Source organism: Cyprinus carpio, chromosome B11 (assembly GCF_018340385.1).
Source record: "Cyprinus carpio isolate SPL01 chromosome B11, ASM1834038v1, whole genome shotgun sequence".
Lineage (NCBI taxonomy): Eukaryota > Metazoa > Chordata > Actinopteri > Cypriniformes > Cyprinidae > Cyprinus > Cyprinus carpio.
In genome coordinates, this window is record NC_056607.1 from 3,841,138 (window position 1) to 3,853,874 (window position 12,737).

At 36.5% G+C, this 12,737-nt stretch overlaps 2 protein-coding genes across 2 annotated transcripts in view; one reads left to right on the plus strand and one right to left on the minus strand.

Annotated features, from left to right (window-relative positions):
- Position 1: 1 nt before the first annotated feature.
- On the plus strand, positions 2 to 6,980 carry LOC109098561 (ribosome production factor 1). Its single transcript, XM_019112153.2, has 9 exons — positions 2 to 332; positions 634 to 690; positions 4,268 to 4,348; positions 4,442 to 4,537; positions 4,651 to 4,804; positions 4,944 to 5,026; positions 6,164 to 6,345; positions 6,475 to 6,601; positions 6,720 to 6,980. Exons 1-9 carry the CDS (start codon positions 87 to 89, stop codon positions 6,759 to 6,761), a joined length of 1,068 nt encoding a protein of 355 aa, XP_018967698.1. The 5' UTR covers positions 2 to 86; the 3' UTR covers positions 6,762 to 6,980.
- A 2,542-nt stretch (positions 6,981 to 9,522) lies between these two features.
- The window catches only part of LOC109111956 (type-1 angiotensin II receptor-associated protein-like), a 6,768-nt gene continuing 3,553 nt past the window's right edge, over positions 9,523 to 12,737 (minus strand). Inside the window, exon 5 of the mRNA XM_042733406.1 lies at positions 9,523 to 10,451. Coding sequence (XP_042589340.1) covers positions 10,357 to 10,451 — 95 coding nt within the window. The 3' untranslated portion in view covers positions 9,523 to 10,356. The remainder of the gene's footprint in view (positions 10,452 to 12,737) is intronic.

The following is a 12,737-nucleotide window of genomic DNA, read 5'->3' on the forward strand; positions in this document are numbered from 1 at the left end:
ACACCAACTCACGTGGCAGCAGGAACTTCCCGTTCGACCGGAAGTAGTGTATCACACACACGTGAAGCACACAGAAGCAGCAGAAAATGGATTCTAACGAGGCAACAACTTCAGAAAGTGTTTCTAAGAAAAAGGGGAAAACGAAGAAAGTAAAACGAAAGGTAAAACCCGACGAAGCTCCGGTGCAAGAGATGGAGCAGGCGGAGGGTGAAGAAACAGAGAAGAAATCCGAGTCGGGACCTTGTTTTCCTCCCACATTCAGCGTGTCTGAGATCAAAAACAAGCAGCGCAGACACTCGATGTTCCTTAAACTCAAGGAGGAGAAAAGAAAGGTGACATCTCACTTACACTAGCACTCACGAACGCATCATTTGGCTGTGTTTCAAAACCTAGCGAGCTGCCAGAATAGACAGCAACATGGGCATCACAAGACAGGACGTGTCAGTGGTGACCAGATGCGCATTCGGTGACAAAAAACTAAATTAGCTCACTTAAAAACAATTATTTAAAACACCTCTTTTAGGAATGTATTGTAGCTCGCTAAAATTTGAGACACAGCCTTTAATCATTAAAGATGTAACTCTGCAACATAAATTTTTCCAAATCGTTAAAGCTGTCGATTATGTTTTTCAGCAAAAGTTGGAACTGAAAAAGAAAAAGAAAAAAGAGAGAAAAGCTCTTGGAGATAAGGTATGTTTGGTTTCACACATCATCATAAATCTTGATACTCAGTAAACTATATTAAGGGGATAGTTCGCCCAAAATAAAATCGTCAACATTTTCTCAACCTTCCAAACCTGTATGAGTTTCTTTCTTCTGCTGTAGAATATGGCTTTCCAGACAGATGGCCCCTGTTAACTTCCATGGTACTTTATGGAAGTCAATAAGGAGACCCAGCAACTGTTTGGTAACCAGCATTCTTCAAAATATCTTCTTTTGTGGTCAGCAGAAGAAAGAAACTCATACATTGTGGTTATGGGGAGTTTACGACTTCGGTTTGACCTGTGGTGACTAGCTCTGAAATGAGAAGGAAACCAAAACTTGATTAACTATGCTGTATGTGTGCTTACTTCAGTTTTGTCATTTTATTTTTCAAAGTGATTCTCTTGTGATCCTGCAGTATGATTAAAATGCACGCAGAAGTGGAGGTGAAGTTTGAGAAAGAAAGTCTAAGTGAATAGATACTCTATGATTGCTGTTGAAGTTATGTAAAATATTTAAATCTATGTTTGATATTATGTGAAGAACTGTATTATTCTATATCAAATATAGATAAGGGGGTCATGGCTATATGTAATAACTTATATGAATTAACCTATATTATAGCCTATATTAGTTAATGCTTCCTGAATTAAATAACATTGTTGTTATTGTTATTCTAATAACATGTAATAACATTGTTATTACTGTCGACCGATGTGGGGGTTTTTTTTTCTCTGGCTGATGCTGATATTTAGAAAGCAGGGCAGCTGATGGCCGATATATGATGCTGATTATTTGGGCCGATTTTCTTTTTTTCTCTCCCCTTCATCTCATAAAAGAGAGTTTGTGTAAATGTTTATTGCAAGGTACAAGATGTTAATAGTAGTAGTAGCCTAATTCATAGTAATGATACATGGCTCAAAACTTAAGCTCCTTCTCAAAACAGTTCTGAAGCATGCTTTTTGTTTGTTTGCTGACAGACACCAGTGTTTTCCACAGACTTGCAAATGCATATTCTCTGCCAGCAGGAGGCACTGTTGGATATAGCGGTTTACCCTATAACGACTGTAATCTAATAAGTGCTGTGCTCACAAACGCTACTTTATCAGGCATTACAGGAAAGACGAAATGAAAATGACATCAAAGCTTTTCTGAAGTCTGGAGGTTCTTTTCAAAGATACATTCATATAAAAACACCCGTACTGCATTTTAATTTTGAAACGTGCATTGCTCAGTTTATTCAGCAAAGTATATATAGCCTTTTGGAAAATCTATTTGTGGCTGTCAGTTTTGATATTGTGACGAGCCGCCACAAATAAGTCAGTGTTTGGGAAACACTGGATACTGCTGTAAGTCAAATGGCCATAATCTGAGTGATGATAAAAATAAGAGTTCACACATATTACACAGCCTGCTGCTCATAACTGCTTAAGGGGCCGTTCACGTTCATGTTGTGTCTTTTGCACGCACAAGACATGCGTTAAGCTACAGAGCGCTTTGGAAAGAAGAAGAAAGTGGCTTTTTTAGGCGTGACGTGAGCGGCCCCCTAAGAGTGCTCTGACCACGAGCGATGACATCGTCCCACATGACATTGACCCACAGACACATTTCATGAGGAAAGTTAACATGCATGTTTTAGCCAGCCCCGAAGTTCTGTCTGAATTGTTTACTTTAACATACAAATAACTTGTTTGCAATTATGAAAATAAGCACGGTCGGCATCAATTCTAGTAGGATAAAACGTAATTACACTTTCGAAATGGTCTTTTTTGCCCTGCCATCATTAGCTGAAGCTGTGTGTGAACTAGGGTGAGATGGGCGAGTCGTTACTGAAGTATCGATGTATCCATACTGATGCAAGTATCGAAAGTATCAATACTCAAAAATTTAATTGGACGAATAACCTACGTTAGCAATAATTGTGTGGGAAGGATTTTCCTGCTCATCTGGACACACGTAAATGTTACAAAGCAGAATCAATCAATTACAGAGAGCGTTCACTCACTTGCGTTTAAACCATATACTGTATAAAAACATGAACATAGTGTCCGTGACGTTACCTGTAATTTTCTGAAGAGTGTTTTTGAAACTCAATGTGGGCAGAGCGGGCCGTTGCCATGTTGGCAGCGCGTCACCTTAGAAAATCGAAAATGGGCAAAAAGGTGGGAGATGGTTGCTGAAGCCATACCCATCTAGCTCGATGGCAGTGCCAGCAGTGGCAATCCACCTGTCACTCAAGTGGCCACGCCCTTAATTATGCAGAAACATATGAGTTAGAAAAAAGACCAAAATAATTTTTTGAACCAGGCTGTAAACATTTTTTTCTGCTGTAAAGTTGGCCATTTTAACATGGGGAGTCTATGGGACTGACTCCCTTTTGCAGCCAGCCTCTAGTGGCCAGTTGACGAATTACAGTTTAAGTCACTTCCATGTTGGCTTCACGAGAGAGAGCGGGAGGTTGCCGCTTGGTTTAAAAAAGAGCTACGTTTCCCAAAAGTAGTCTGTCATAAGAAAGCATTGATGTTTTTGGGAACAGCAGCCTAGAACAATGTAGAAAAAAACATATGTTTGAGTTATTTCACAATAAACAAATTGAAATTGTAGCCTAGTTTGTGCAGTGCATTTATTTAAAGGGGTCATTTGATGTTGCTAAAAATAACATTATTTTGTGTATTTGGTGTAATGAAATGTGTTTATGTGGTCTAAGGTTCAAAAAACACATTATTTTCCACATACTGTACATTATTGTTTCTCCTCTATGCCTCGCCTTCTGAAACACGTCAATTTATTACAAAGCTCATCGTTCTGAAAAGCGAGGTGTACTCTGATTGGCCAGCTATCCAGTGCATTGTGATTGGCCGAATACCTCAAGGGTGTGACGGAAATGTTACGCCCCTTAACATACTGTGATGCGTGTCCCGTTCAGAACACCGGCGCGACAAGACAAAAACAATAAAACCCATTGCAAACGAGCCATTAGTTGCATTAAGAAGTCGATTAAGAATATCTCTTTAAGTTTGAGACTTTAGTCTTTGCTACTTTAGGGATCTTTTCTATTCACGAACAGCTTGTAACATTCTCAAGAGAAAGGAAAACTTGAAAATCGAATCATATGACCCCTTTAAAAAAAAATAAACAAACTGCAGTTTAGTGAGTGAGTCAAATGTTGATTCAGTAAGCACTCTAAAGGTTTCATTCAGTATTCATCAGACTGATTTGAACAGTTACGTGAGATTTTGAAGGATGTATTAAATGGACCAGTTCATTCTTGCTATGGTCTTTTTGTCTTAACACATTCAGTTGACACCATGGTCTCGTTCACATCTCAGTTTAAAAATACGATCTATTTTGCACAAAACAACAGCATTACTTTGATCAAAACAATACTCACATTTCTACCAGTTTATCATTTTAATTGCCCACCTCAGTTGCATCCAATCTGCAGTTTTGTTGCAAATGAAAGAGTTTGTTGCAAGTCGTTATCAGAAAATTGTTGGTCTCTTTTAATTTGGTTAACTTATTACCTTTATTTATGGTGTTTCCATATATTTTCTCTTTTTTTTAGGCTCCACCAAAAGAAGTTCCCAAGACAATAGAAAACCAGAGAATATACGATGAAACTACAGTCAACCCAGAGGATGAGGAGGTGATGTGTGATTTGTGAACCCTATGCTGACTGCTTCAGCAGACCTCGTGTGCAATTTTGAACCTAACTTCAACTAATTTGTTTGAAATCCAGGTGGCTTTTGATGAAGGAACCGATGAGTTCTCTGCTTACTTCAATCGGCTGACAAATCCTAAAGTTCTCATCACCACATCAGACAGGCCCAGAGGAGTGGGTTCAGTTTACTGTTCTGTTTTCTAATTCACTCGTGTTATGCATGATGAGCATTTTAGAATGGATATATACTTCAAGTGTTTTATGGGTTTATGTCTGCCTGTTTTCAGAGGACCGTGAGGTTTTGCGAGCAGCTGGCTACAGTGATCCCACACGCTCATGTGTACTACAGAAGAGGTCTGGCTTTGAAGAGAGTCATTCCACAGTGTGTATCTAGAGGTTTCACTTATCTGATGGTGATCAATGAGGACAGAAAAGTGCCAAGTATCCTTTGCTCAGACGTCAGTATATAACCATGTTTTTTAGATCTGTGAGATTTTGTTGAATCAGCGTCTTAATGAGGCCATGAGAAGCAGTCACTGAATGCTACATAAAGGATTTTCCCTCACTTAAAGTATCACAGATGGTTTGGTTCTCTGTCACCTTCCTGATGGGCCAACTGCACATTTCAAAGTTAGTAACGTTCGCCTTCGGAAGGAAATGAAGGTTAGTGAATTATTATTTGTGTGTGTGTGTGTGTGGTTTTTTTAATGAAATTAGTCATGCAGTGAATTCTGATGGTCCATGTTGTGCGATACAACTAAATCACATAATCGTTTTGACTAATTATATCAATGGAGTTCGGCAAGGATGACATATTTCTGTAGTTCAAACCAGAAGTGAGCCTCACCCCTCACCCTATCTTGACAAAAAAAAAATAGGATTTTTGGATAATAGCAGAAAATAAACTGTTGTTTATCATGAAAATGAAACCTAAATGCAGTCGAAAGTTAGGATATAAAGAACCATGGCCACTTCACTTTAACATCACTGCTGCTAAGCTTCAGATAAAAGTTGTAAAGTTTGAATAGAATAGTTTTTGAAAACGCAAGTATAAATACATTAGGGCTGTAAATCAGACAATTGAGTAGATGAGTTTTTCTGCTAAGCATGATGATATTTAAAGTCCCTAAGAGCCTCTAATACTTTGGTAGGGCTGGGACAATAAATTGATGCACATGCAATCGATTCTGAGCTTAGTTTTTAACAGCAGATGGTGCACTAGGATAGTTTTTAACCGCACACTCAAATGCTCATGAAGAAGAACCCTTGTGTTTGTCATGTAAGTGGTTAAATGTACTTGCACCTTGGCTTTTATGAAACAAGAAAATAATATAAACAGCCCACAGTGAACCCTTGTAATTTGCTTTGACATTTTCAAACTGAATGATTATTTCATGTTCAAGTGGTGTGTAAGGAACTGGAAGCAGGCAGAGTACGGCTGTTTCTAAAGCACGCAGTGCCATCTGCTGTTAAAAACTAAGCTCAGAATCCATTCAAGAGAGAATCGTGATGCATTCAGAAAATCTGCAGAATAATTACTCGATTCGCGATGCATCGATTTATTCTCCCAGCACTACTATTTAGCCACTTATTAGCAACTGCCTTTTTCAAGATGTGCTAAAAAATCACGAGGCCATTGCTGATGCATTTCATGTTGTAGAATAAAAAGTGAAAATATTGTGAGCTTGTGTTAATCACAGAACTTGTTTCAGGCATTTTGCCAAAACCCAATAACAAATAAATACTTGGGACGATTTAACTCAAAAATGCTTAATGATAACTCCTGTTTTTACTCCCTAGAGAAGAGGCAAGGACCCAACGGAACACGTCCCTGAAGTCATCCTTAACAACTTCACTACTAGACTCGGTCACTCCATCGGTCGGATGTTTGCTGCTCTGTTTCCTCATGATCCACAGTTTGTGGGCCGTCAGGTCGCCACATTTCACAATCAGAGAGACTTCATTTTTTTCAGGTTTCACAGGTGAATATTCTCTCATTTGAAAGGGCTGTGTAATTGTGAAAGCTTACATGCATGTACGATTTGTTAGTGATATACAGATTAGGAACTTCTATTTCTACATGACTGAATAAACTTTTGTATATCATACAGGTACATCTTCAAGAATGAAAAGAAAGTGGGCATACAGGAACTAGGACCTCGCTTCACTCTTAAACTTCGCTCTTTACAGAAAGGAACCTTTGACTCAAAGTTTGGGGAATATGAGTGGGTTCACAAGGTGCGTTCTAAATCTAAAATCTCATTCGTGAGGAACGTTGGTTGTTTGAATGTGCTGTTATTTGTCAGTAATTTATCTGTCAGTCATACATGATTAACTGCTCCTTTAAATGTTTTAGCGCCATGAGATGGACTCCAGCAGAAGAAAATTCCATCTTTGAGGGACAGACTTCAAATAAACACAGGACAGCCACGCTGACGCTTCATGAATTATCTAAAAATCTCTTATGGAAAGAAAATGTTGTAGAAACACAAGCTTTGTCTTTACTGTATTATATTTTCTGCTACACATTTGTTGATAAGAATATTACAACCAGGCTGGACACAAAGAGGCTTGGTGTGTCAAGGCATGACAAATAAATCAAGCAAATACATTATAATTGGTCTTTTTATGTGTTTTTTATTATATTTATTTTTTTTCACTAAATATTTGAGTATGACATGGGTGGGAAGAGGCAGGTTTGTGGTGAGTGTTTGTGAAATTTCAGGTTAAAAACACTGATGTCTTGTTCTGTTATAATTTTGCAATACTGAATTAGACTATATACAAAAATACATTCAAATATGCATGAAACAACCCCTTGGAAAAACTTAACTAAAGCGCCATTGTAAACCTCTGAACATTACAAAAAAAAACAATGTTCTTTTGGACCTTGTTCTCTGATTTAGTTTTAACATTTGAAAAGTAGTTTGAACTGTGAACTTTAAATAACCTGTGGATGGAGGAACTTTAGAATAGAATTCTAAAATTTCAAAATAGAGGATTTCATTGTTTTCTGGATGTTGCAATTTCAATGTGTAAATCATCTCAAGTGTTCAAATATTTGTTTCCAAATAAAAATATGAAAAATAAATAAAGCAGAGCTGCGGTAATGACATCTTGTGTCTGTAAGGTAAAGTGTCACAAAATCAAAAACAGGCTACTGTAGAGAACAACAGTAAAAGAAACAGAAGGTATTGCTTAACTAATGATAGAAGTAGTTTTGCTGTAAAGACTCAAACTGTCATTACGAGCTTTGGTTCCAGGCGAATCTGTTGGGTACAGTTTCATTGAAAGCCTGAAACAATGCTTCCTGTAATTTTTCAACTGAGGCCACTGCCTTCTTCAGCTTGTACTTTATCTCTGAGTTTGTAGTACATTTTTGAATGACTCAAATTAAGATATTTTTGATGAACTCTTGAGAGCTCTCTGACCCTCCATAGACAGCAAGGATATTACCACGATCAAGGCACAGAAACGTAGCAAGGACATCGGTAAAATAGTCCATGTGACTTTAGGGGATTAACAGTAATTTTAAGAAGCTACGAGAATAATTTTTGTGTGCAAAGAAAACAATAATAACAATTTATTCAACAGTTATTCCCGAGTTACTGTCTACTGCTATTTTAGAGAGTGCCCCAGAACGTTATCAGCGTTGTTTACATTCAGCATGCGCGTGCTGTCTACTGTAGGTAAACAACGCTGGGTCAGGGAGAAAAAACAACTAAAAAAAGCTAAAATAAAAAGGTTTAGTTGCTTACACATTTGTAATGGTTTTACTGGTTATAATCGGACTTGTATTGGTGGCTTGTTAAAACCGATAAATCCTAATGGAGTATGTCCCAAAACACACTACAGAACACCAGTTTTTAATGGTTGAAAGTTTATGGTTTGTAATGGTTTTTGTAGTGGAAACCATTAGCATTCTCTGTAATGATTCTATTGTTTTTTTTTTTTCTCAGCAGATTTCATCAAAAATATCTTAGGTCTTATAGGTTTGGAATAACATGAGGATGATGCTTTTGGGGAAACACACCCCAGGTCAATATTCATGTTATTCATTTCATGATATAAAAATCTGTTATTTCTCTTTTCTAACTCTATGGCTACAATAAGATGACAACTAAGAAATGATAGTACTGATAATGTGATCTCTAATTACAGACCAACTAGCAAAGAGAAAATACTGAATACTAAAATATTGAAATAACTTTCACCGCCCCCATTTTTCAAACAATATGATGAAACCCACTCAAAAGATCTTTCTTGCCAATGAAAATTGGAACATTACCCAAAACCAAAAGCTAATTTAAATGAGCACTGTGGTGTTCCTATGACAACATGTAATATCACTAATGGGAATATAAAACCAGCAGTGGGAACTAATCCGAACAGATATCAACTGAGGTACACACCAGTGCTTCTTACCACTGTGGAAATGAACAGAAGAATATAAAGAATTTAGATGTTGCAGACTAAACAGAACTGAAACAACTGTTATTAAATCTCACACCTGTAAGGGTTGATGGTCAGATAAAAATTCAAGATTAATAAAATCAATCATTCCAAAATTTCAGATAAGAGTTCTGGTTTCTGTGGTCAATCTGGTGCAACTTTAATGTGTTGCTTCAAGATGTTTGACTCAACAGCTAACAGATAAAGCCAAACTGACACACAAGAGACAACACTGAACTGATGTAAAGAGGGACAGAGAACTACTTGATTTCCTAACGACTCAAGCTACAAGTATGACTTAAGCAATCAGACTCAAACAGATCACGACATTTAAATGTACTAAACTGCTTAATGTTCCCAGCATTTATTTTCTGCTAAGGAAACAAAAAGTTCTATCTAAAACACTCTCACATTTTGTTTTAACGTGAACTTGATGTGCAAAGTATTTGGGCATGTTGCGCATGAACTATGACCATCTAGTCATGCAGTCTATTAATGAGAACACTGCATTATACTGCAAAAGTACATACCTGTAAAGTCTTCTGAGGCTGTTAAAATAACCCTCACAGTTGTGTTAAGGAATAGCTCACCCAAAAATAAAATGCTTGTTAAAGTCATTTCATATGACCTTCATTCGAACATGGAATGCAAAATTAATGTTCCCCATTCAATGACACGAGGATGATTAAATAATGACCGAATTCTCATTTTTTGGGTGAGCTGATTTTTATTCTAAAGCACATTTAAGGACAACAACAGAACATAACAGATTAATTAATTCAGTAACAAATCAGATATTGGTACACTGATATCAGCATTTCCTTCAAAAATCAATACAATCTCCATGTTTTAATGTTTGCAAGTGCTTAACGCTCATTTACATAATTGTTTGTATCTAAATACATTCGTACATCAAATCCTATATCACTTTTGATTTATAGGTCTCAAAATTAGGAAATCCCAATTCTCTCATGCCCAAACTCAGCATTACCAAGTTTAGCAAATAAATAATCCAGTGCATGACCAATCTAATGAATTGTACTATATAAATATAGAACAGATTGCATGGCATATGGTTTAACAAAAATCTTTTGAATCCTGAAATATTTACAAAATAAACAGATGTTGGAGTCCCACTGCAAACAAAAATTAAATGAAGTAAATAAATGTAGAAAACTATGGTATGCTGAGTATAACAGTCTCGGAATAGAAGTAAAAAATTGACCAACAGTAACAGATGGACACATAGCAGGAGAGCTGCCAAACAGCCCAAAATGCAGCTTCAGGAGACCTTTCTAAGACGAAACTCCACATTATGAGCTTCACAACCCTCAGGCTGAAAACCAATCAAATGTTAAGCTGTTTAAATAGTTTGCTCAAAACCTTTTGTTTGTGTTTTTGAAGTTTGTACTGTGTATTAATGAAATATAAAACATAATCCAGACAAAAATTCCTTTATGGCCTTGACAGCAATGAAAGATGGTTGGTCATATCTTGGGTTTGGTCTTTGTTAAGTAGGAACTTGGCCCAGGTTTGCCACCCTATGCTTGGGTGTTGGAGCTGGCAGAGGTGCCAGACTGGTCCGGGTGGTCAATGGACTGGTAGGAATCTCTGTTTCGAGTTATGCATGGAAAACCTGAAATCAAAAGATAAAAAAACTCTGAACCTTTGCATACTCCACAGTAATTTCAGTTTGCATTCTTAAAATATATTGTGACTGTTACATACATCATAATTACACTTGCTAAGAAATTGTATTCTAATAAAAAAAAATTAAAAAAGTAATGGTCTCCAGCTGCACAAATGGAACATTGCAACACAATCTAACTGTTTTATGATTTTGCAGATTGGTGGCTAATTCGTATGAATACAGTCTCATTCCTTCATTTTTGTATGTTTCATTGATGGTTATGCTTAGAGGTGGGGTAATTGTGGACATTCATGTCTTCATGTTTTTGTTTTTGTAAAAATATTACTTTTTAGTATGATTCGTTTCATATGAATTCATGTTTTTCCATGAGATCAGGTTAAATATTCAGGCATGAGGTAACATGAATTAAACACTTATTGGTAAACAATAAAAATACAGATTTTTTGATCACACCATATAATTCCTGGACATCTGCAACATATGCCATTTACTCAGGTAGCGCTGGAACAATATGCTAGCCTAAACTTCTTTATTGAGCCTGAAGATTCCCTTACGATAACTGAAGAAATCCCATCGCACAGAATACCAATGAAGTTTCACTGCATTGTGAGCAATTCAGGCACAGAGGTAAATGTTCTCAATTACATTATAGGCCCAGTATCTCAGGCATGAGAAAAGTGCTCTGTAAAAACAAAACATCATTCAAGAAAAAAGATCAATTTGCTATTGCTTCCATTTATTAAAACATGACTTGAGAAATCCAATGTCAATAAATAATTTAAAATAACACAATTCCCTTTTATTGCACAATAAAAACCCAAGCAAATATTGACTGCTAAGACAGTGGAGTAAATCAGCACTTCTGTGACCATTCTAGAAAACAAAGCCTTGCGTAACACATGGTGTGGTTCTTAATAATGTTCTTGGAAGATTTCAACAACCAATCCAAAACTAGATTTTTCCTTATCACTTTATAATATCTTACATAAAAGGCACAATATGTAAGATTATTTTTTTTTATTAAAATATACAAAAACCATTATCCCAAATGTTTCGAAGAATGTTGAATGTTCATTCAGCGGCCTCGTTTCCCTTCGACGGCTTTCAGCCTCACCCTGCTTCCTACTACGACGTTAATAAATCATTAGCTCAGCCATGATCTTGATCATGCCCAAGTCCCATCGGATTGCGTCGGCTATGGGGATGAAGACGACCACTCCCATGATTCCACACTCAGTCACTGTGTCATCAAACTACACCTTTGTTTCTTCGTTTGTTTTGAATTTGCGCCCTCTAGCGGCGAAAACTTACATATTGTGCCTTTAACAAACAATATAATGGGCAACATAAATAAGTTTTAACCTAGTTTCTCAATCAAAGGTGCACTCCCTTTTTTTATCCCATAATTTTTTTTTTTTACAAAAACATGCATTTTTATATTGTCATCCTTGCTTTTTTTAATAGTTGTTGACAGGTCGCTGTAAAATTATACTTAAAAAAAAAAAGAAAGAAATAAAAAAAACCTTTGGAACAATTGAACCAAATTTAGAAAAATACAAAATATTTTATCCATCTGTTTTCCACACCACTTGTCCTATGTCGAGTTGCAGGGATGCACGGAGCCTAGCATCCCAGGCCATAGGCAAGGAAATTAAAATAATTTAATGCACAGCTAGCCGTGTATTATCCTGCTTATACCGTTCATTTTTACAGACAATGAAGTTGTGAGTTTAGTTACTTAAACAGCGATTTTACCTCCTCGTTGCTGAAGAATAGAAGAATATAACGATCCAGTATCTAAGCTATTTTATTAATAAAAGTTGTGGGGCAGCATTAACAACACGTTTCTGTGCATTGTCCTCTTGTATTATTGGAACTATTTTCCTGATGACACTGTAAAGCTGCTTTGACACAATCAATATTGTATAAAGCGATATATACATAAAGGTGACTTGACGACTTCTGTGCTCCTGAATATTTGTTGTGTGTGCAGCACGATCTCTCTCTTTCTCTCTCTCTTATCCATTTTTGTTATTTTGTTTATTATCCAGACTATTGTAAATCACTTTATTACATTGTTTCTCAGTCATCCCTCTCTCGTCTACAGCTAGTGCAAAATGCAGCTGTGACATATTTATTCTCTCTAGCTTTCAATACCCCTTGATCATTGATTTAATTGTTGTTTTGTTATTGTTGTCTTTTAAATATGATAGTCTTGTTTAGTCATCTTATTTCTGAGTTTTTATTCTATTCTGTTCAGCACTTTGGTCA